Source organism: Euleptes europaea, chromosome 7 (assembly GCF_029931775.1).
Source record: "Euleptes europaea isolate rEulEur1 chromosome 7, rEulEur1.hap1, whole genome shotgun sequence".
NCBI lineage: Eukaryota > Metazoa > Chordata > Lepidosauria > Squamata > Sphaerodactylidae > Euleptes > Euleptes europaea.
In genome coordinates, this window is record NC_079318.1 from 29,207,465 (window position 1) to 29,229,370 (window position 21,906).

At 43.5% G+C, this 21,906-nt stretch overlaps 1 protein-coding gene across 1 annotated transcript in view; it reads left to right on the plus strand.

Annotated features, from left to right (window-relative positions):
• WDR64 (WD repeat domain 64) overlaps positions 1 to 21,245 on the plus strand; it is a 95,565-nt gene extending 74,320 nt beyond the window's left edge. The window contains exons 24-28 of the mRNA XM_056853341.1: positions 4,567 to 4,755; positions 7,631 to 7,730; positions 10,308 to 10,388; positions 16,389 to 16,499; positions 21,153 to 21,245. Coding sequence (XP_056709319.1) covers positions 4,567 to 4,755; positions 7,631 to 7,730; positions 10,308 to 10,388; positions 16,389 to 16,499; positions 21,153 to 21,245 — 574 coding nt within the window. The remainder of the gene's footprint in view (positions 1 to 4,566; positions 4,756 to 7,630; positions 7,731 to 10,307; positions 10,389 to 16,388; positions 16,500 to 21,152) is intronic.
• Positions 21,246 to 21,906: the final 661 nt, after the last annotated feature.

Sequence of the window (21,906 nt, forward strand, 5' to 3'; positions counted from 1 at the left end):
CTTCTGTGGTCTAGTGAAACATATTGTGCACACATAAACATAAACACATAGAACAATTTTGTATCAGCCCAGGTATGTGTTTTAAAAATACATATCTGGGCTGAGGCAAAATCGTTCTATTTGTTTAGTGGTTTTAGTAGACCACTGAAGGGGGCCTGGGGGATGAAACGCATTTGGCACGTGGTTTTAGATTAAAAGGTAAAGGTGTCGTGCAAGCACCGGGTCATTCCTGACCCATGGGGTGATGTCACATCCCTACGTTTACGAGGCAGACTTTGTTTACGGGGTGGTTTTCCAGTGGCTTCCCCAGTCATCTCCCCTTTACCCCCAGAAAGCTGGGTACTCATTTTACCGACTTCAGAAGGATGGAAGGCTGAGTCAACCTTGAGCCGGCTACCTGAAACCAACTTCCGTCGGGATCAAACTCAGGTTGTGAGCAGAGCTTGGACTGCAGAACTGCAGCTTACCACTCTGCGCCACGGGACGTTTTAGATTATCAACCCTATATTTGCTGCCCTAAGGGCTTGTTTTTAATGTATGCATGAGCCCTTTGTAATGAATATACTTCTTTGTTTAATTGAATTATATTTCACCCAACCTTTTGGGTACCCAACTTTGTTTTTAGGTTGCATCATTTCCCCTCTGTTTTGTACAGTTTTGCGCGTCACCATAAAATCAGTGAGATAGGATATGCATGTAAAGATGCAGCTCCTACTTGGGGAATGCATTGAATCAGCTTTTTCTAAAAGCAAGAGCACCACAGGCTGAAAAAATATGGTCAGCACAGCTGCAGGAATTGTGTGCACAAACTCTTAATACATTCTGGGATGAATGAAGAAAAGACTTAAGCCACTTCTCAGTTAAGCTATGCTCAAAACAAACAAACAGGAACCCATGGACACTGCAGGTTAAACAACTGTTAAACTTTCATGCCCCATCTTTCAGTTTGACATTGGTCTTGTGTCCATACAAGAATTTGGGAGGTGCAATTTTGCACAACACAAACCTGGTGAATTTCTGTCTGATGTATCCTGAAGGAACATTAAGGCACAGCAATCAGCGACTAGCTCAAAGACACTCAGTGAATCCATGCCAAGGAATTCTTAAGTACAGAGCTCAACTCAGCTCTCTCCCCACTTCACAGACACATGTACAACATACAGACACATGTATGATATACCTACAAATGTTATTGGTCTTATCTGAACACTTTGGTCATTTATGCATGGGTCGCTTTAATCTCCTTTATTCCCCATTTCAGCCAGGATCAAAGTAACCCGGGTTGGGGGAAACTGTATGCATTGGCTGGAATGATCAGGGACGAAACTGTGTGCTAATGGAAGCACGAATACAGAAAAGCAGTCTCCCAAGTTCAAATCAAGTCCCACCCCTTTAAATGCTGCTCTGTAATTGGCTGACTTTGCAGTACTCACCCTGACAGAAGATTTCTTTCCCCTCAAACCCAACTGCCGCATAAAAACATTTTAAGAACAAAAAAAACAAAAAGTGGAGCACTCTGAAAGAAAGGGAGGGGAAGAAATCCAAACCTCATTTTAAAAACACCTTTCTTTTGCTCAGTGAATCCCTGCCTCTTTACACACTGCTTCGTGATTGGCTGTGAGAGAAGCCAATCTTCTGTGCTTCCCATGTTTGGCTATCTCCATGCTGCCTTCAAGAGGGGTTTGGAAAAGGGTGGGGCGAAGCTCAACCCGAGAAAGTTGCACGCTCGCTTAGTGTTTCTGGAATGAGCCAGGAGGAACAGTTCAACTCGGGCCAGAAGAGGAATGGGAAAAGCCGGGTTCATTTTGCATTGAAACAGGGTTGAGCAGACAAGGAATGAGATAGCGTGCGTTCAGAAAAAATTGATCCTGGCTGAAGCGGAATAAAAGAGGTTAAAGAGACCATGCATAAATGACCTTTGTCTGAGCAACACTAAGGGTTAGAGATAAGTGTGATTAAAAATTTTCTTGACAAATCAAAGCCAACTCACTGGATGTTACAATCAGTCTGATTTTATAGATGGAGACCAATGAGGTTAGTGAATCCTCACATTCTGAAGTACAAGCAGGAGTAGTCCTTGTTTAGTACCAAGAACAACCATGGATTTTGCTAGTTCCATAAGACTCAATAATGAGAAAAAAGGTTAAACTGAAGTATTTGCTTTTGATACAGTGACATAATATGTTAAATCTCAGCATCTTGTTTACCTGGTCTCATAAAACTACATTTTATCAGTGAGTATTCCTGTCCAGTTAGGAATGCAGGATAAGAGGTATCTTGATTAATTTCTGCTTGGATGTTTATTACAATTGTCGCTATGGTGGAAAGGCACTGTGCCTTTTATGACATTTCTTTGGCTTTTTGAAAAAGGAAATCACTCAATAGTTGACATCTGAAAAGAACGTCCATGTTCAATTGCATGATCTCTCTCAATAACCGGTTGGAAGGGGATAGAGTAGGGTATGCTTTGAAAGAAAAGCAAACTTTGGGGGAAGAGGGTCCTCAGTTGGGGTTAATTCCCTGCCCCTACCCCACTAGGCTTTTCCCTCAAAGTGGTCTTCAGTGAAGGCTTTGAAAATGTTTTTTTTTCCCCGATGTTGCCATTGCACAAGGAATTCCATACCACCACCACAATCCCCCCCCAAAAGATATTTTTTATTACTCCATTGAATGTAGAATGTTTGTTCAAGTAATAAAATTAAGGTTTGGTGGGTTACAGTTTTTTTGTGTGTGGTAACCTCATTCTACAGGACCAAAGGAAAAATACAAATACAAAAGAGAACCTTCTAAAATTACCTTTTGACTGCAACAAACCTTTTCCAATGTGTTCTCTCTCCCCACCCACCACCTAGACCTCCCCTCACCAAAATAATCAGCTTTGCTGCTACTATCACCGTCACTTATTTTTCCATTCAGTTCAGCAGACATAACCTTGTTTTCTTTTGAGCACTCTGGGGAAAACATTCAAAATACACTTATATATAACCATATATATATATATATATATATATGCCTTGCTCTACAAAGTTACAGTGGGTACTTAGACACAACAGGGTTTTAATAATGCATAGCAAATGTTCACAAAATGAGTAAGAGCAGGATCATTTCTGAAGTTTTCAAATAAAGTTAAATATGGGACGTAAAGGTAAAGGTCCCCTGTGCAAGCACCTGGTCATTCCTGACCCATGGGGTGTCGTCACATCCCGACGTTTCCAAGACAGGCTTTGTTTTATGGGGTGGTTTGCCAGTGTCTTCCCCAGTCATCTTCCCTTTACCCCCAGCAAGCTGGGTACTCATTTTGCCGACCTCGGAAGGATAGAAGGCTGAGTCAACCTTGAGCCGGCTACTTGAAACCAACTTCCGTTGGGATCGAACTCAGGTCGTGAGCAGAGCTTGGACTGCAGTACTGCAGTTTACCACTCTGCGCCACGGGGCTCTTTATAAAAAATATGGGACATACTGAAGTATAAAATACTATTACAACCATGAAGAGCCTTTTCTTCAAATTAAGATATTGAAACTGCTGTAACTCCCATCCTTTCACAGTGGCTCTGATTGAAATTTGGTTAGCTTAAACCTGTCACCAAGTAGGTTGACCCTGCCATATTTCAGACAGATGAGACATAATGCCTGCATTTTATGAGGACTAGCATATTCAAGCACCTTAATGCTAAGACAGGGGTTTGTGGTTTAGCTAGTTTCCAATACTATCTTGAAACATTCAATTTAAAAGAATAAAATGTTGCTTATTTGGTTAGCATAACTGAGTTTGCTATTTTAATCCCAGTTTTCAGCCCAACATTGGCTGCTAAAGACGCTCATGGGAATCAACACTGGATACAAATGACAAATTTCTACACAGAATATTATTCAGGGAGGGGGTTCTAGCTGACTTGGATTCAGATGAGCTGGAGAGGTGCTTGACTGCTTCCTGGCTTCACTGATGGCTGCTGGAAGCTGGGGTAGGGTTGCCAACCTCCAGGTGGCTATTCAACAAAAAAGCAATCACTATGGCAAAATTTAATATTTTATATTATAACAAAAAAACAATGATATCAAAATAGTTGAAAAAAATTGTTATATTGGTTTTGTTTCTTCACAAATATAAAGATGTTCCGGGACTAAAAGTTCAAGACAGACCTCCGGTAGAAATTCTGTTTCACAACTTTCTTCAGTTGGAAATAATCAGTCCATAAGGAATAAATCAAAATTGTCCCAAATTATTAATCTTCTATATTCTTTTCATTCCAGATACTTCATTCTTTGAAGTTAATTGAAGAGTAGTGATGCTCAAAGGCTATCCCACGACGTTTTTCATTCTAATTATTTAAAAAAATTTTTACAAAGAAATATCATTGGGAAATATAACCATAATTAACATGCATGCAGCAATAACAATAAATACTCACCGACAACTTTTCACGTCTTCAAATTCATTAAGATGACTCCATGAGTCAATTCCTCATTTTAGAGTGGGATGTACAGGAGGGAACAGGTTCACACTTTTTCTTTAAAATATTATACATTTTAATGTCTTACCTTGGGCTTATTTCACAATTTATGTAGGCTGTGGCATGGATCCAGTGGATACTACATTGGCTATTTTGGTCAGCGGCGATTGTTTGAACTCTCGGAATCCGCAGATATCATTTTGCCTTGTGATGTAAATGACCTTCCCTTCACAATAAAAGAAGACAGCAAATATATGGAAAAAAGACAGAAGTTTGAATATCCCCTTGTGCTTGACCGGGAAAAGTAAGAGTGCACATATATTGTTCTGCATGGACTTGCAAGTCAGAAGTCATACAGTCCTAGAGTCAGAGACGTTCTTATAGCTATCTAGTCCACCCCGTAAGGCACAAAATTCAAAGCTAAAGCAAGTCTACACTTTCTACATAGATTAACCTACATGGCATTACCATGGCATAAAAGACCACCAAAGAACTGAGGCTTCATCCACTTTTCAAATCAGAAATAATAATCTGCCTTCCATTCAGAGTAATTACATCCATCTGTAAGAGGGTGATTTTTGCTGATTCCCCCCACTCTGTAAACAATATGCCAATCCTATTTATATTTATTTTGTTTCTATTTACCGTCCATTCTCTCACTTAAATTCAAGTTAGATCACACAATATAAAGCAAAGTAATCAGACGGCATAAGATTCTGTCGGGTTGAAATTAAGTCAAAAGAGTTTCCGTCTAGACATTAGGAAGATTTTTCTAACAGTTAGAGCGGTTCCTCAGTGGAACAGGCTTCCTCGGGAGGTGGTAAGCTCTCCTTCCCTGAAGGTTTTTAAGAGGGGGCTAGATGGCCATCTGTCAGCAATGCTGATTCTATGGCCTTAAGCAGATAATGAGAGGGAGGGCATCTTGGCCATCTTCTGGGCATGGAGTAGGGGGTCACTGGGGGTGTGGGGGGAAGGTAGTTGTGAATTTCCTGCATTGTGCAGGGGGTTGGACTAGATAAACCTGGTGGTCCCTTTCAACTCTATGATTCTATGATCCAATAAATGATGCAATCGGATGAGGATTACTAAAGTGCAAAAAACAATGCAAAAAGTATGCACATTGGAACGGACAACAATCCCGTTCCTTTTATAAAATGCATCCTCCTGAACCATTCCCTTTATAAAAATGCCCTTCTGAACAATCCTGATTTAAATAATCTGTGAAATGAGAGAAGTGTGGAAGCCTTTCTAACGGAGTCAGGCAGGGATTCCACAAGGTGGAAGCCACAGCAGAGAATGCACATGTATGTATGGGCGGCTGTCGATCTTATTTATGTGCCTGGTGGCACTTTCACTTTGCTCCAATTAGTGAAGCTGGCATGGTGGAGCTCAGCAGGAGAGGCAGTCTGGCAGATATGTGGGTGCAAGGCCATAAAGAACTTTGTAGGTGGTAACCAGAACCTTGAATTGAACCCAGTAACTGATAGGTAGCCAATAGAGTGATTGCAAAACGAGTGTTATACGTATAATCGGCCTCGCTCCTGAGAATAACAGCTGCAGCATTCCATATCAACTGGAGCTTTGGAGTTCACTTTAAGGACAGGCCCATGGTTAGGGTTGCCAACCTCCAGGTTGTAGCTGGAGATCTCCTGCTATTACAACTGACCTCCAGCCGATAGAGATCAGATCACCTGGAGAAAAATGGCCACTTTGGCAATTGGACTCTATGGCATTGAAGTCCCTCCCCTCCCCAAACCCTGCCCTCCTCAGGCTCCGCCCCCAAAACCTCCTGCTGATGGCGAAGAGGGACCTGGCAACTAGGGTTGCCAAGTGCCCGGTGGTGGGTAAAATCTTGCCAATCCACCAGGCTGCCCGCCAACCAGCAGGCAATGCGTGCACACGCGCACGCATGCTGCGCGCGCATCACTTCCGGGCTTACCCGGAAGTGACACGGGCGCTCTGGCAACCTCCACTAAAACTCTATGGAAACCATAGAGTTTTGTCTGAGATCACTAGAGTGTCCGCGTCACTCCCAGGTAAACCAGGAAGTGACATGGTGAGCGTCGCCCGCCAGTGGAGCTACGGGACCTGGCAAGCCTACTGCCAACCCTACCCATGGTAAAGAGAAATACGGTAGTCTAGCCGTGAGGTCACTGTGGCATGCATCCACATGACAAGATAAGCTGAATCAAGGTAGGGGTCCAGCTTGCAGACTACATGAAGATGGCAGAAAGCATCTTTTGCTGTTGAATTAACTTGCTTCTCTAGTAACAGTGCTGGGTTACCTCTAGGCTTTTAGCAGATTTCACAAGAGTCAGCTGAACTGCAACAAATGTGGGAAGCACAGTGTCCCTTAAGACTTCAGCCTTTCCAACCAGCATTACCCATCTTGTCAGGTTTCAGTTTCAACTGGTTCAGCCTCAGCCATTTAACCACAACAATCAGGCAGTGAATCAAGACCTCTACCACATCACCAGGCGATTTAGATAAAGAAACATAGCACTGGTGTATCACTGCAGCTAAGAAAATGAGCTGTGATCCCAGCAGTCCCCAGACTGCCCCAAACCCACTGAGTGGCCTTGAAGCTAACCACTCAGCCGTGGCCTCTCATAGGGTTGCCAACCTCCAGGTGGTGGCTGGAGATCTCCTGTTATTTCAACTGATCTTCAGGTGACGGAGAAAATGGCCTGGAGAAAATGGCTACTTTGGAAGGTGGACTCTATGGCATTATACCCCATTGAAGTCCCTCCCCTCCCAAACCTTGCCTTCCCCAGGCTCCACCCCCAAAATATCCAGGTATTTCCCAACCCGGAGCTGGCAACCCTAGTCTCTTGTCTCTGCTTGTGAAGATAATGCTGGGCCTTCTTGCAGAAGCTCTTGTAAGACGTACAGCAAGAAAATGTATGTGAAGCACTTGGAATACTGAACAGGTTTCATAAAACATTTATTATTATTAACAATGACCCAAAATATGTCTCACTGAATTCAGTCGGCCCTACGAGTATCCATAGCATTGCAGTCTTAAATGCTTTAACCTGGCACAGTTTTATGTCTTTGCATCTTGTATTATTTTGATGTTATTTAATTCATAGCACATACAATGATATAAATCTGCATGCTTGTTTGGTAAACATAATGTTTTTTTTTCCTGATCTCTCCTGTCTAAAAAAAACAAACAGGTGGAAGTCGCTGACTAGAAGTGCTTTATCTTTTAAAAAGCCTGGACACCTGGAAGTGGACCAGGATTTCAAGTTTTTCAAAGCTCTAGCTTCTCCTAAGGTACAGAGGTTTAATTTCTGCTTCAGGTCTCTTTTTCTGAATTTTCCTGACAGTGAAGAGGAAAAGGGTACTTGCACACACAACAATACAAGCACCACTGGCATTAACCCCAGTTGTAATCCAAATGTTAAAAACTGTATGGGATACACTGTACATTGTCATTTAAAATCTTTTTTCCTCAGCTTTCTGTCCCACACTAACAACATTCATGAGTGTACACACACACACAAAACATCTTAAAACTTTGTATTCCCAGCGATGTATTAAGAGTTTGAAAATGTTGCAAAAAACATCGCTTTAAAGGGTTTTTTGGATACCATGGCTTATAAATGGTTGGAAGACGTCTTCACAGCTGAAGGGACCAAAGTGCGAACAGTATTTTTTATAATGTTTTCAACGTCTTAATACATCAGTGGGAATACATAGAAAGTGCGAACAGTATTTTTTTATAACATATTCAAACTCTTAATACATTGCTGGGAATACAAGTGCGGTAACCCCCCTGCTTGTGCTAGTAATTCTGTAGCCCATGTCTGGGAAACGGGGGGGGGGACACCTAAAGAGCGTTCGTGCTCGATGCGAGTTGCTATTTTCCTCCCGCACTTCTGTCCATTCTAACGTCCAGAGACGTCTCTGAAACGCTTGCCTTCTGAGCGCACCTCCAATGAAAAGAGCGCTCCCAAGAGATAAGGGGGCGTGGAGGACCGCCGCCTAATCGTGATGTTGCTTGGGCTCCCCTCCACCTCACCCCTCACCCCTCGTCATTTCAGAACGCCTGCGTTGTATCGTCAGTGCATCCGGACGATAGGGCAATGGGCTCACCCCCACCCCCATCCTGTAGTTCTTGCACAAACCTTGGCGTTGGCCATTTATGCACGGGAGGTTTTGCCTTGGATTTGCCGCTCTCTAGATGCACGTTTTTCTCATCCGAATTCTCAAAAGTCTGCACGGGGGGCTTATTTTTGACTTCTGAGAAATCGGATGGGGAAAACGTGCATCTCGAGAGTGGCAAATCCAAGGCAAAACCTCCCGTGCATAATGGCCCAAAGTTGGAGGATGGGAGGATGTGATTGGGGGGGGAAGGGGGGGAGGTTGCTGCTTACATTATTTGGAGAGGACTGACCAGGAAGAGAGGAGTCAGAGGCAGCTGGGAGAAGTGGGCGTGGGCAGAGGGAAGGGTGCTCAAAACGTCTTGGCGTTATCGCACCCAAGGAGAAAACGTCATGGGAAAGGGGTAAGTTTTTAAAGCGTCATTTAACTGTTTTAGAAAACAGCGGGCATTATATGGCTCCAAAACGGCTTCATGACGAGAACGGGAAAATGTTGTGCGTAGGGGAAGGAATGCTCCGGGTTTTAAAGGGTTCAGAAACGTTCCCTGGAGTGAGTGCGATAAGCCCCCAAGATTCCTTTATTGTTTTGGATAAACTTCCTAGTCCAACTTTGAAGAACATAAAAACATTTTCACCACCAACTGTTGTGCTTACGGATATACATTTGCGGCCCCAGGAGCGAGAGAGAGAGCAATGGTACAGGGAGAACAGGCGACGGACGCCTCGTTGGGTAAAATGGCCACAGCTTTTATTGAGTACAATCACAGGAGCATTTGGTGCAGCATCAGGCCCAGATCCAGCTCGGGAAATACCCGGAAATTTTGGAGGTGGAGCCTGAGGAGGGTGGGGTTTGGAGAGGGGAGGGACTTCAATGTCATAGAGTCCAATTGCCAAAGCAGCCTTTTTCTCTAGGGAAACTGATCTCTGTCACCTGGGGATCAGTTGTCATAGCTCTCCACCCACCACCTGGAGGTTGGCAACTTGGCAACCCTACTGCCAACTGATGACACCCATCCCAGGCAGCCTTCTAGGGGAAACCATGCAGGATGGCAAGTCCTGGGCTCTACTCGGGCGTGAGCCTGTGTGCTGTTCCCTTACCACTAGAGCGGGGCAACAGCTCCCGAGCTGAGCATGCTACTGGATGGCCTAACCCCCAAGACCCCTTACAGGGGTCCCCAGACCAAGGGAGGCAGGCACAAAGGCTCAGACAGCCCCCCAAAATTGGATCTGGTCTGATGCCCAAACCACCTATGAAAAGCTGTGACTGGAGCAGACACTACACAAAAAACCCACAATGCCAATGCCAAAACCAAGGGGAGAGTGGGCAGCACAGTTAGGAAGGCCCCCTCCCCAGTGGAGGCCCCTTAACTCCTCTGGGAGTGGACCCCAGTGAAAACCTTGGGCCTCCACGTCCAGCTGCAGGCCACCGTTCCCTCCCAACTTGACCAGCTCCTGATTGGTCCCCTTTGGGGCAATGCCAATTGCTCCCGTTGCCAAGCCACTGACCAGGAGGCAGGTAAGAACCCCACCACCCCTCTCGAGCTCCCAAGCCTTCCCCCCCCACCCCCCGCCTGCAAAGAAGCCCTGGGTGAGTCCGGGGCTGTTGCTTGTGTTCAAATAACTGCAGGAAAAACAGTATTGCCCATAAATAATTATGTAAATATTGATAAAAGTTAAACAGTTGTCTTTTGTTTCTTTTTCTGGAACTGAAAAATGCATTAACGCTATTTCTTTCCCTGTCTTACAGATTTACAAATCTCCTCTGGAAAGTTTCAAATCTGGAAACAAAGATTTTGGTATTGTGTTTGGGTCAATACCTATCTACCGGGTGAGTTCAAAGTCCATCATGGGACCATCATGAAGATAGAAACATTAAAATGAAGCCATTTTGAAAATCATTGTCAGATTCTGACTTGCCCCCATTTGCTTCTCGATGCTATAATATTTTTGACTTTCTTTCAATGTTGCCCAAGTTTACTGTGAGGTTTTTTTTTCTTCCTCATATATCAACCTTTTGTAATATTCATCTTCCTCCTATCTCCCTTGTGACAGCCAGGAATATCAGAGCCATTGAAAGTCACCGGGCATTACACATGGGACTTCACCCAGCTGTGCTCAGCATAATACTCAGTTTTCTCTACAAGAAATATCGAGCTAAATTTAGCGGTAGATTGCCTCCTTGAAATACACATCCCTCCCTCCCTTGTATGCCCTGAGGAGAATCAATTTTGCATTCCCCCCATGTCTACCTTTACTTCCATCACATCTTTTAATTTCCTTTCTCTTTTTACACCATGCATCCTCAAAAGAGCAGATTCTGCCATCACAAGCTAGATCTCACCGGTTATTTTGAGGTCTGAACAGTGAACTGGGAAATCTCTTTTCACATTTGTTATGAACTTCACAGTGGACCTGAAACAAGCCACTCACTCTCCCTCAGTTCTGAAAATAGAGATCTTATCGACTACAGTTTTGATGTAACAGTTACCAAGAGATTGTGTGTGAAGCACTTTGAACCCACAAAAAAGTACCACTCACTTACCAACCTACCTTTTATCTGCTCCCCATCTGTCTCCACAGTGGGGACAAGGGTTGCCAACCTCCAGGTACTAGCTGGAGTATGCTACCTTCTCATATTTATGGTGTGGTCACTGATTCTTCTCTCCTTGTCCTATTGCTATATCTTCCTGCCCAATCTAGTCTTTACTAATTCTGTCTAGGCTCCCATGAATAGGCAACTGGTATCACCCTTCATGAGGTCTGGGTAAATAGGTTGGGGAAGGGAGATGGTCAAATCAACTTCTTGGCACGCTTTGCTGAGCCAGTGACTAGAACAGTTAATGGTCTAGATTTTTATGTGATGATTTCATATGAACAGGGAAAAAGAACTGCGAAACCTTTGAATCTAAGAAAAAGAATTTTTTAAGAGTTCATGCCACCTGGCTGCTCGACTGTGTCAGTTAGAGCTAACCAAAAACTGTTCCTGTTGATGTAATACTACAAAATCTTCTTATTTGTACTCCACCCCTCCAAGTTGCTCAGGGTGGTGTGCTCTCCTCTCCTTCATGTTATCCTCATGATGTGGAGGGGCAGGGTGACTGACCAAGGGAGCTCCATGGGTAGGGACTTGAACCTGATTCCCTAGTTCTAGTCTGAGTCTTACTGCTTCAACACAAATGCCCTCAACTGGCATTCCCTGGAGAGGATTTTCTAGTTGCTACAACCTGATTTGTATAATACTATAGGTGAATGATGGATAAGGGCAGAAAATGATAAAGGGCAGAAAATGATGCCTTCCAGCATCTTTGATATACTCAGAGTATATGTACTGGTTGGGGTGACAACTGCGACCTCATTCCAGGGTAGGAATGTGTCACAGTTTTATTCCACTGGTGTTTTTCATGCTCCAGAGACCATATTAACATTTAAACTTTAAGTTTATTTTGCAGTTATATAGGAGTTTTCTGTACCAATTTCTTTATGAGTCATCCAAGAATGTAATAAATTGTTTCTAAGCAACTGGGGACAGCAAGACTTTTTTTTATTTCCAGTTTGTTGGTATCAGGAATTTTGCATCATGCTTTTTGCCAGAGAAGCAATAAAACTGCATAAGATGTTTACATTGCATTCCCCATCATCTCACTATAAAATAGGAATCTCTCAGTTAAAGTAATGGGAGTTTTAAAAAAACCAATGTAAATTGAAGCAGTTTCACTGGTTCTAATTAGCATCCAACTTAAAAAAACACTTTATAATCATATGAGCAATTTCTATCTGATATCAAATAAGCAATTGAAAAATATTCCTCTTCCACTGAAAAAAATTATCATCATCTATATACAAATAGCGATGTTGGCTAAATTTGAGAATAGTTAAATCCAGTGACTGGAGGTGTGAACAGGCAAGACAGATTTTTCTACAAACCTGAACAACACCTCAGGTTTGCAGAAAAATCTGAAATCTAAAATAAATACATTGTGGATGTTTTAAAAAACCCAAAATTATAAAAGGCGCACTTATAATTTTAACAAATGGATTCTCTCAGTTGTTGGAATGCTGTGGTTGCCTAGCAACGTCTTGGTTTCAGTGAGTAAAAGGCAGGGGAAGGGGGAAAGGGTCCTGGAGCTGGCAACCCTAGCTAAACCTGACTCTGGAGTGTCTAACCTCCAGGTGGACTCTCAGATTTGCTATTAGAATATAAGATTGCAAAAAATTAATTTTTTTAGATACAGCAAACACGCATACCTAAGGAGTGTTTGTCACACCAGTGGAAAACCCAAGTGAAGCTGGGATTCTGGAAAAAAAATAGTTATTTTTAATAAGCATATCTGATAACTTACATGGAAGTAAGCGTGACTTTCGGTATTCTCTGGGAAAGTCTGGAAATATTAACTGTCAGGCTATTCAAGGTTGGTTGGCGTAGTTAGGCCTCAGGGGCTAGCTCCCCAAGTAAAAGAACAACTTGTTTTCCCTCAGATCCAAACAAATTGTATTCTTTAATTGATAAGAACATTAGAAAAAGGCAGAACTGGGTACAGGAGAACTGTCTTTGTTCTTATTCTATATTAATTCAAACTTAAAGTCTTCTAAGTCCTTTTCTGCCAGCATTTTCCTGGGGAACGGGATCTCTTCTTCCCTGGACTTTGATGTAGCAGCTACCTTTGTGGACTGGCTTTTGTCAGGCTGCTGGGGCTGAGCTCTCTCTACAACAATTCAGCCCTCCCTGGTCTACAGCTCTCTCAGCTTTCAGGCACCTTCCACCTCCTGAGGGAATTCTCTGCTGCAGGTATTGAGATTTCAGCTCTGTCCCTGTTTTCTGAAGTCCTTCACAACTCTTCCTCTGTCTGTCTAGGCTAGTTCTACTTATACATTGAAGGGGGGATTGAACATCTAACCTTTGATTGGTTCCCATCAAAGTTTGCTAAAGGGGCCAATAGGATTGCTATGTTCTCACCACTGTCTGGTTGGTTCTTGTCTAACTAGGCTAAGGGACCAATACGACAGCTCTATTTTCCCTCCTTCTCCTCTAATTGGTTAGCTTTACAAACTTTGAATTTGCATGAATGTTCAGCTTTCTAATGTATATAAAGTCCTTAAATTCCTTCTAATTTTTCCATTTATAATTATATATACAATTACATTTTTAAAAAATTTCTTCACACCAACTAGGGATGCTGCCTCTAGGTGGGACCTGGGGATCCCACAGAATTACAGCTCTTCTCCAGACTAGAGAGATCAGTTCCCCTGGAGAAAATGGATGCTTTGTAGGATGGACACTATGGCATTGTACACCACTAAAGTCTCTGTCATCCCCAGCCTCCATCTCCAAATTTCCAGGATTCTCCCAATTTGAAGCTGGCAACCCAACCCCCCAACCCTCTGCCATTGGACAGGGGGATCTGGCAACCCTTACACCAGCGTACACAGCCATCTTGAGCAGGACTACTCAGAATCCTATTCAGGACTGTTCAGTGGGCCTTAGTCCCAGGAAAGTGTTTCCTGGGACTAAGGCCCACTGCAATACTGGTGATATTCAACCCTTGCTTCCTCTCATCAGCCACCACTCCATTCCACAGTACGGTGGTGTGCTGAAGGTAACTGTGGTAGGTTTCATGCTTTTCAGTATTTTCAACTACTTGGATGGACGTTGCTAAGCCGTGTATCAGATTTGTAGAAGATACTCAATCAGGAGAAATGAGAGCACTGTAGAGGACAGATAATACATTCAAGTGATTTCAATAAACAGCTGGGTATTTAGAAGCAAAATAAACATCAGCATGGACAAATACACGCTCGCAGGAAAGAAATAAGTATCAAATTCTCTTGTGTAAGATGAGAGATAATTGAGTTGGGCAAGATTCGACCAGTAGACCCTTAGAGACCAGAAAGATTTCCAGGCATAAGCTTTTGAGAGTCAAAGCTCCCTCTGCCTGGAGCTTTGACTCTTGAAAGCTCATACCCTGAAAATCTTGATGGGATCTAAGGCGCTACTGGACTTGAATCTTGCTCTTCTACTGCAGTCCGACACAGATTACCGCCTGAAACTGCCTTGGGTGGCAACTGGAGATGCCAAGGATTAAACCTAGGACTGGCTCGCACGCAAAGCATGCTCTACCGCTGAGCCGCATCTCCTCCTCACCAAGGCAGTGCTGTGGCACAAAATGCCATTTTAGGTTATGCTAACAAAAACATCAGTTTTCCAGCTGTCCCAAAGTAGTAATAATACTGCTCATGTGTAAGACCTCTGGTTAAAAAAGCTGACTAATAAAAGGAAAGGAATAATACTGTTCTACTCAGCACAGCTAAAAGTTTCACTTTTGAAGTACAAGCTTCAGGCTGCTCAGTATAGAGGATGGCTAGATGCGGACTGGAACCCCGGATAGACTTTCACCTTATCCTACACAAGTTTACACAGAAGTCAGTGCGTTCAATAGGACTTACTTCCATGTCAGGGTGCCTATAAGTGTAGCCTGACTACTTCTGTGAATATTCGGTCAACATTATTTCGGAGTAAGCAAGTTCAGGACTGGGTTACAAAGACATGCTGGCAGTTCTTAAATACTGAGGGTGGGGAGAATTAATGGTTGTACAATCTGTCCACTAATGACAGTACAAGAGTAGTGGTTTTACAGTAAAGTGAGGCAGATACAGAAGCCATAAACCATAAACCGTGGGCAGCACATATATGCTTCATAGGGTTGCCAACCTCCAGGTCGCGTCTGGAGAGCTCCCACTATTGCAACTGATCTCAGGTGACATAGATCAGTTTCTCTGGATAAAATGGCCACTTTGGCAATTGGACTCTATGGCACTGAAGTCCCTCCCCTCTCCAAACCCTGTCCTCCTCAGGCTCCATCTCCAGAATCTCCAGGTATTTCACAACCCACAGCTGGCAACCCTAATGCTTCGAGATACGTACATTACATATAGCGGAATGAAACTACTTGCTGATGGGTCAAAATGTAGTGTAACACAGAGGTCTGAGTTTTAAGTTAATAAGGAAAGCCTCTTAGCTCTTGTTATAGGATCCCAATGTCCCTAAGTCATAGGTAGTCCTTAGGGTAGCACCGCTTGTGCAGGTTTCCTTTGAATGAGAAGCAGTGAAATCCTATGGTTCTAGGTTGCTTTGTTTACCAGTATACAAATAGAGAACCGATGGGAGTAAAGAGCCACTCCCACAACATCCCTAGAGAGACACCACACCCCAAGGTACTTCAGCCAACCCATAACTGCTCTGTGTGTGCTTCGTCAGTTCCAAACTTAAACCTGCTGTTTCTTCACATACAAGGACAACTCTGCCCCCTTTCTTCTGGAAGAGGTCGCCTCTTACAATAGGGTTGCCAACCTCCAGGTAGTAGCTGCAGAGCTCCTGCTATTACAACTGATCTCCAGCCAATAGAGATCAGTTCACCTGGAGAAAATGGCCGCTTTGGCAATTGGACTCTATGGCATTGAAGTCCTTCCCCTCCCCTGGTAACCCTATCTTACAAGCTCTTGGACACTCTTGAACACAGCCAACCCTCTCCTAACAAACATGTTGAGGAACATTAACATTCTTTTGTCGCAGGAACTGGTTTACCACCAAGCATGTTGTATTAGGCCAAATCTGTAAACCCTTTATATTCTGACAGCCATTTTAAACCCCCAGTGGTTCAGCAATGGAAGAAGCAATATAGAATTTTGTGTAGCGATGCCGCTAAATAAAGACTAATAATATCAGAAGGCCAATTAAGGGATTTTTCCTTAGTCCAGGTTTCATTAAATGTTTTCTCCATCCTGAAGCAGTACACATAATTCTTGATTTTTTTTTCTAAATTACTTATAAAAGGTTGTAAGTCCAACAAAGCTGAAAAATTTTCCTAGAAGGCGCATAGAACCAGATGGCTCTACTGACAGTATCCGAAGCAAGCGAAGCAAAATTATGGCACCTTCTAATACAGTAAGTGCATTAAGCATTTCTCCGGAGGGAGGGTTACTGCGAAGTACGAATGGGGAGAATTTGAATTGAAGTGCCAAAGAGGCTGAAAATAATTTGGTGGGCCTTTGTCATAGAATAAGCCCAGGCCAGTACTACTGGGGCCTAGTAACTTCTGACTCTGGCTGTAGTCAAGGTGTTTCCACTACTAAGCTTTCCCCTGGAAAAAAAAACCCTTCAACGAAATCTGAGCATCTTACCATTAAAAAAAATCACATACAGTTTTGATTAGATAGGCTTCAAAGAAATATAGCTGAATCTAAAGCAAGTGGAGGGTGGTTTGAAGGAAGGTTTGTGCAAATTGTGGTCAGCCGTATGGAAAAAATTTCCTTTCCCTACTTATGTTTAAAACCCAGGTTTCCTAAGACAGTTCAATACCTGATTAGCTGGTACTACCAATGAGATTCTGGAATTTATGGGGAGGATTTTATTTATCACATTCACAGAGAAGGAATTCGTTAGGTTACATGGCATTAAAATCAGCATAAACAATCATCTGCTCCTTGTCTTACAGGCATCACGTTTAACCATTGGAAGAAGCGTAAAAGGCCTTCAAGCTCCAATACAACCCTCACCTTCTTCTTCCCCCACTGTTCCCAAAACAAGCTCAAAAAAACCCATAAAACAGAGAAATGTGTTGCAGCCAAACTAGGTGAAAATAAAACGCTGATAATGGTGCAAAACCAACATTTTCCAATTTTTCCCCTTCAAACGAACAGGCATGCACATAGGGTTGCCAGCTACGGGCTGGGAAATACCTGGAGATTTTGGGGGCAGAGCCTGAGGAGAGTGGAGTTTGGGGAGGGGAGGGGCTTCAATGCCATAGAGTCCAACTGCTAAAGCAGCCACTTTTCCAGGTGAACTGATCTCTATCGGCTGGAGATCAGTTGTAATAGCGAGAGATCTCCATCCACCACCTGGAGGTTGGCAATCCGACATGCACAGCACCTAATGTGCATGCCCATCACTTCAGTGCTCTCTGCACAGTTCATTTCACAGTCGTGCTTCCTGTGATCAGAGTTGCAGAGAGATAATCCAAGGTCTGGGACAAAACATAGCCGTGGGGCCCTCTTGCATCACCCCAAATGCTGTCAGTAGGTAACATAGCCAATGTAAGTATGTTGAATATTGACACAGAGAGCATTTAATAATGATGAATTTGTTAATAACTATGAATACAGATCCATTAGATAGGCAAACTCATTTCTTATTTGATGCTGTATGCCTCTGCCCTGAAGGAGAACGGTCAAGCAGGCACACTTGTCTGTCCACCTTAAATAATACAAAGCTACCAATACACTGGTGGGCCTCAGCCTTGTGGGGCACCAGGCAGTCCCCCCCATATCTGCACCACTGCTTGCAGTTCCCATCTCTTCTGTCACTGCACTGAACAAGAGCAGAACATGAGAGCTGAGCCAGATCAGACCAAATGACCACCTACTGCAGGGTCATGTTTCCCCAACTGACTCCCAGGTGGTTTCTGGAAGCCTGTGAGAAGAGCACGCAGGAAAACCCTGTCTTCCCCAACATGCCTTCCCCAACTCTTGTTCCCCCTTTCTATTTTACCTCTTTGTATTTCTCACTACAACTGCAGTTCCGTCTTGTTTAGTCACAATTAGCGTTCTGGTGTCCTCCAATATTACTTAATGGTCACATTCTGACACACTGAAATGGCTTTAAGTGCACCGAATTCATAGACCATAGTGTGTACAGTGAGAGCAAACAGAGATAAAACAGTCAAAGAAGAAGATGCCCTAATACGACAGTTCCCAAGAGGCTTCTTCAGGATATACTAGTACTGGATAAAGAAAATACAAGTCTGCGCTTTTCCCACCTCCATTTTCATATGTGAATTTTATGAATCAAATGACAGGGCGCCAAACTCTTCACACCAAACTCTATTTGTATCTTGAGTGCTGACAGCTGTATAAAGGTAAAGATCCCCCGCACAAGCACCAGGTCATTCCTGACCCATGGGGTGATGTCACATCCCGACGTTTCCAAGGCAGACTTTGTTTGCGGGGTGGTTTGCCAGTGCCTTCCCCAGTCATCTTCCCTTTACCCCCAGCAAGCTGGATACTCATTTGACCGACCTCAGAAGGATGGAAGTCTGAGTCAACCTTGAGCAGGCTACCTGAAACCTACTTCCGTCGGGATCGAACTCAGGTCGTGAGCAGAGCTTTTGACTGCAGTACTGCAGCTTAACACTCTGTGCCACGGGGCTCCCTGACAGCTGTATAGGTTGTGTTTAAACTTTTAACCCTTTTCCCACTACTTTTCTACATCACCACCCCAGCCACTTATACCATCTGCAGGGGAGAACTTATAGGTACCTAGGATGTTTCAACAGGGACAAAAGCAGCTTGCGTGGGGTAGGGGGGTAATATTTTTCAGCAGAAAGAAGGCAAGAAGCATTAAAGGACCCCTCTAGCTTCACACCATTCTCCTTGAGAAATCCGTTTTCAGGCTGCACCTGGAAAACAAACAAAAAACTCTTTTACGATGACTATCCTCGAAAGAAGCCATATACACCTACTTGTTCTTATTGTTTGGATCTTACTGCCTTTAGGGTGAGACCATGTACTACCAGCTGAGCCATACTCATTGGGGGTCATAGCTCAGTGGTAGAGCAACCGCTTGGTGTGCAGAAGGTCCCAGGTTCAATTCCTGGAATCTCCAGTAAAAAGGGTCAAGTCACTGATGATTTGAAAAACCTCACCCTGGGACCCTGGAGAGCCATTGCCGGTCTGAGTAATCAATACTGATTTGGGAGAGACACTAATAGCCACTCTTGAGGGTGGAAGGGTAGTGGAGCTGATACACAGTCAGTATATGTTATAGGGGAAACCATTCACAGCAGGGAATCTCATTCTCTTTCTTACCTGTGTGGGGTTTGCTGAGAGAGATCCTGCCTGGGTTTATATAGTTCTTAGGAAAGCTGTGATTGGCTGCAGATTTACAATACAATGTTTATCCAGAAGTAAGCCCCACTTTATTCAATGGAGCTTACACTCAAGGAAGCATACATAGGATTGCAGCCATAGTATCTCAAGCTCCACTGTAGCTAAAGCCCTGTCCACAAGTTACGGTGAACACATGGACAACCCATTGTATGTATACACGATTGTTCTTTGTATGTGCAGTAATTCTCATGTTACAGTCAATGAAAGTACCTCTCAGTGTATGTTACAAACCCCACATTATCCAAGTACTAGTCCCAGTTTCACTGGTAAAATGAACGTGCATTGGCTTTTTCAACAGCTGTATAAATGTACAGGTGGGATATACTTGCGTTCGTTGTAATATGTGAATAGGACTTTTGTAGGAGTGAGGCAGGGATTTGTTTTCCATTGGGAGCAGATATTGAGTCTTATTGACACTCAAATCTCAGTGAGAAAGGAGGACAATAATTGAAGTAACTAAATTATATTTAAGCCACGATCAGATGAGCATGCCTATTATATTAGGTGCTTTGGAACACAGGCATGACAATGCTGCTGTAGTCTTGTTTGTGGGCTTCCTCGAGGCACCTGGTTGGCCACTGTGTGAACAAACTGACTGCTGTACTTGATGGACCTTGGTCTGATCCAGCATGTCCTTTCTTATGTTTGTTACCAGCGTGACATTATGCCAGCGCTGGAGTTAGATTGTGAGCTGAGGTGGCTTAGGTTGCTAAGTTCTGCTTTTCCCCCAGCATGCCCCCAGTATGTATAGGGCTGCCCATAACTGGCCCCCTATGCCAGCATGGCATTGGCGGGGAGCTACTCCAGCACAGGGGCTTAGTTTCAATCTTCCCTGTTTTCCAGAATGGCTTTAGGACTGCACCCCAAATCCCATGCTTTCATCAATATGCTTTTGACAGATAAAACATTTTCTTTGACATTCCACCTCACCCTTACAAGCCTCCTCCCAAGTCTTACAGCAACCTATTGATTTTTAAACCATGCAGCTATTTTTAGCCAGGATTTGACTAAGAGCTGCAGGTTTGATTGATGCTCCAACACCACAGAAGCAGAAGGTGATATGTGAAACATAGTATTTCTATCTTTAAACATATTTGCATACCTTTTACACTGCTGTTGGTCATCATGCACATTTCCAGTTACAGTTAGAAGTGGCAACTGTGTATTATATTTTTATCCCTTAAGTGGGTTTGTTAATTTAAATCTACTAAATATTTTGCGCACTAGGTACAGTAATATACAGATGCCCACAGATGAACAGCAATAATTACTGTTAGCAACCTGTGGTTTGTGTTGAATTCTTTCTTTAAAACAGTGTCACTAAAATACATATCATTCAGCTAGCCACTGACAGATTTAAATATGGTCCTTCCCTTCCTCATCTATAAAAGTTAAACAAAATACATATTAAGGTTGGAGCTTGCTTGGGAGTATTGTGTTGCACATTATCGAATGTCATTTTGATGCACATCATCGAATGTTCCAAGATGATAATCATGCATTCAGTCTAAACAGGTTGCCAAATTCATCATTATCTAAGGGATTGGCTTATGGAATTAAAGTCACAAACGACCCTGCATAATGGGAAAGTATGAAGCTCAAATGACACAAATATGTTTAAAGATAGAAATACACGTTTTGTGTGATTTGGCAGGGGTCTTCCACCAATGGTTCTCAAGTTGTCTCCCTACACTTTTCAGCTGTTCCAGCTGAACAAGGGGTCACGGCGGCTTTTGTCATAAAATAGTGACCAACTAATTTACAAAACTTAGGGTTGCCAGATCCCTCTTGGCCACCAGCAGGAGGTTTTTGGAGTGGAGCCTAGGAGGACATGGTTTGGGGAGGGGGAAGGACTTCAATGCCATAGAGTCCAATTGCCAAAGTGGCCATGTTCTCCAAGTGAACTGCTCTCTATCAGCCGGAGATTGGTTGTAATAGGAGATCTCCAGCTAGTACCTCTGCCTTGGAGACTTGCTGCGTGACCTCAGGCCAATCACACGCTCTCAGCCTCGACCTCCACGGAATACCAGGGACATATCTCTTGTCTTGAGAACCCTAAAGGGGCTGCTGTAAGTCGGCTGTGACTTGACGGCAAAAATAAGCGTGTAAAACGTTTTACGCCAGAAGCACCTCATAAATGCTAAGCGTTATTATTACAGCCTAAGGTTTTCTCCAGCCTGATCTCGTCCGATCTCAGAAGCTAAGCAGGGTCAGCCCTGGTTCGTATTTGGATGGGAGACCACCAAGGGATACCAGGGTTGCTGTGCAGAGGAAGGCACTGGCAAACCATTTATTCATGGAAGGTTTTGCATTGGATTTGCCACTCTTTAGATGCACTTTTTCCCCATCCATATTCTCAAAACTCAACAATAAGCCGCCATGCATTGTTTTGAGAATTCAGGTGGGGA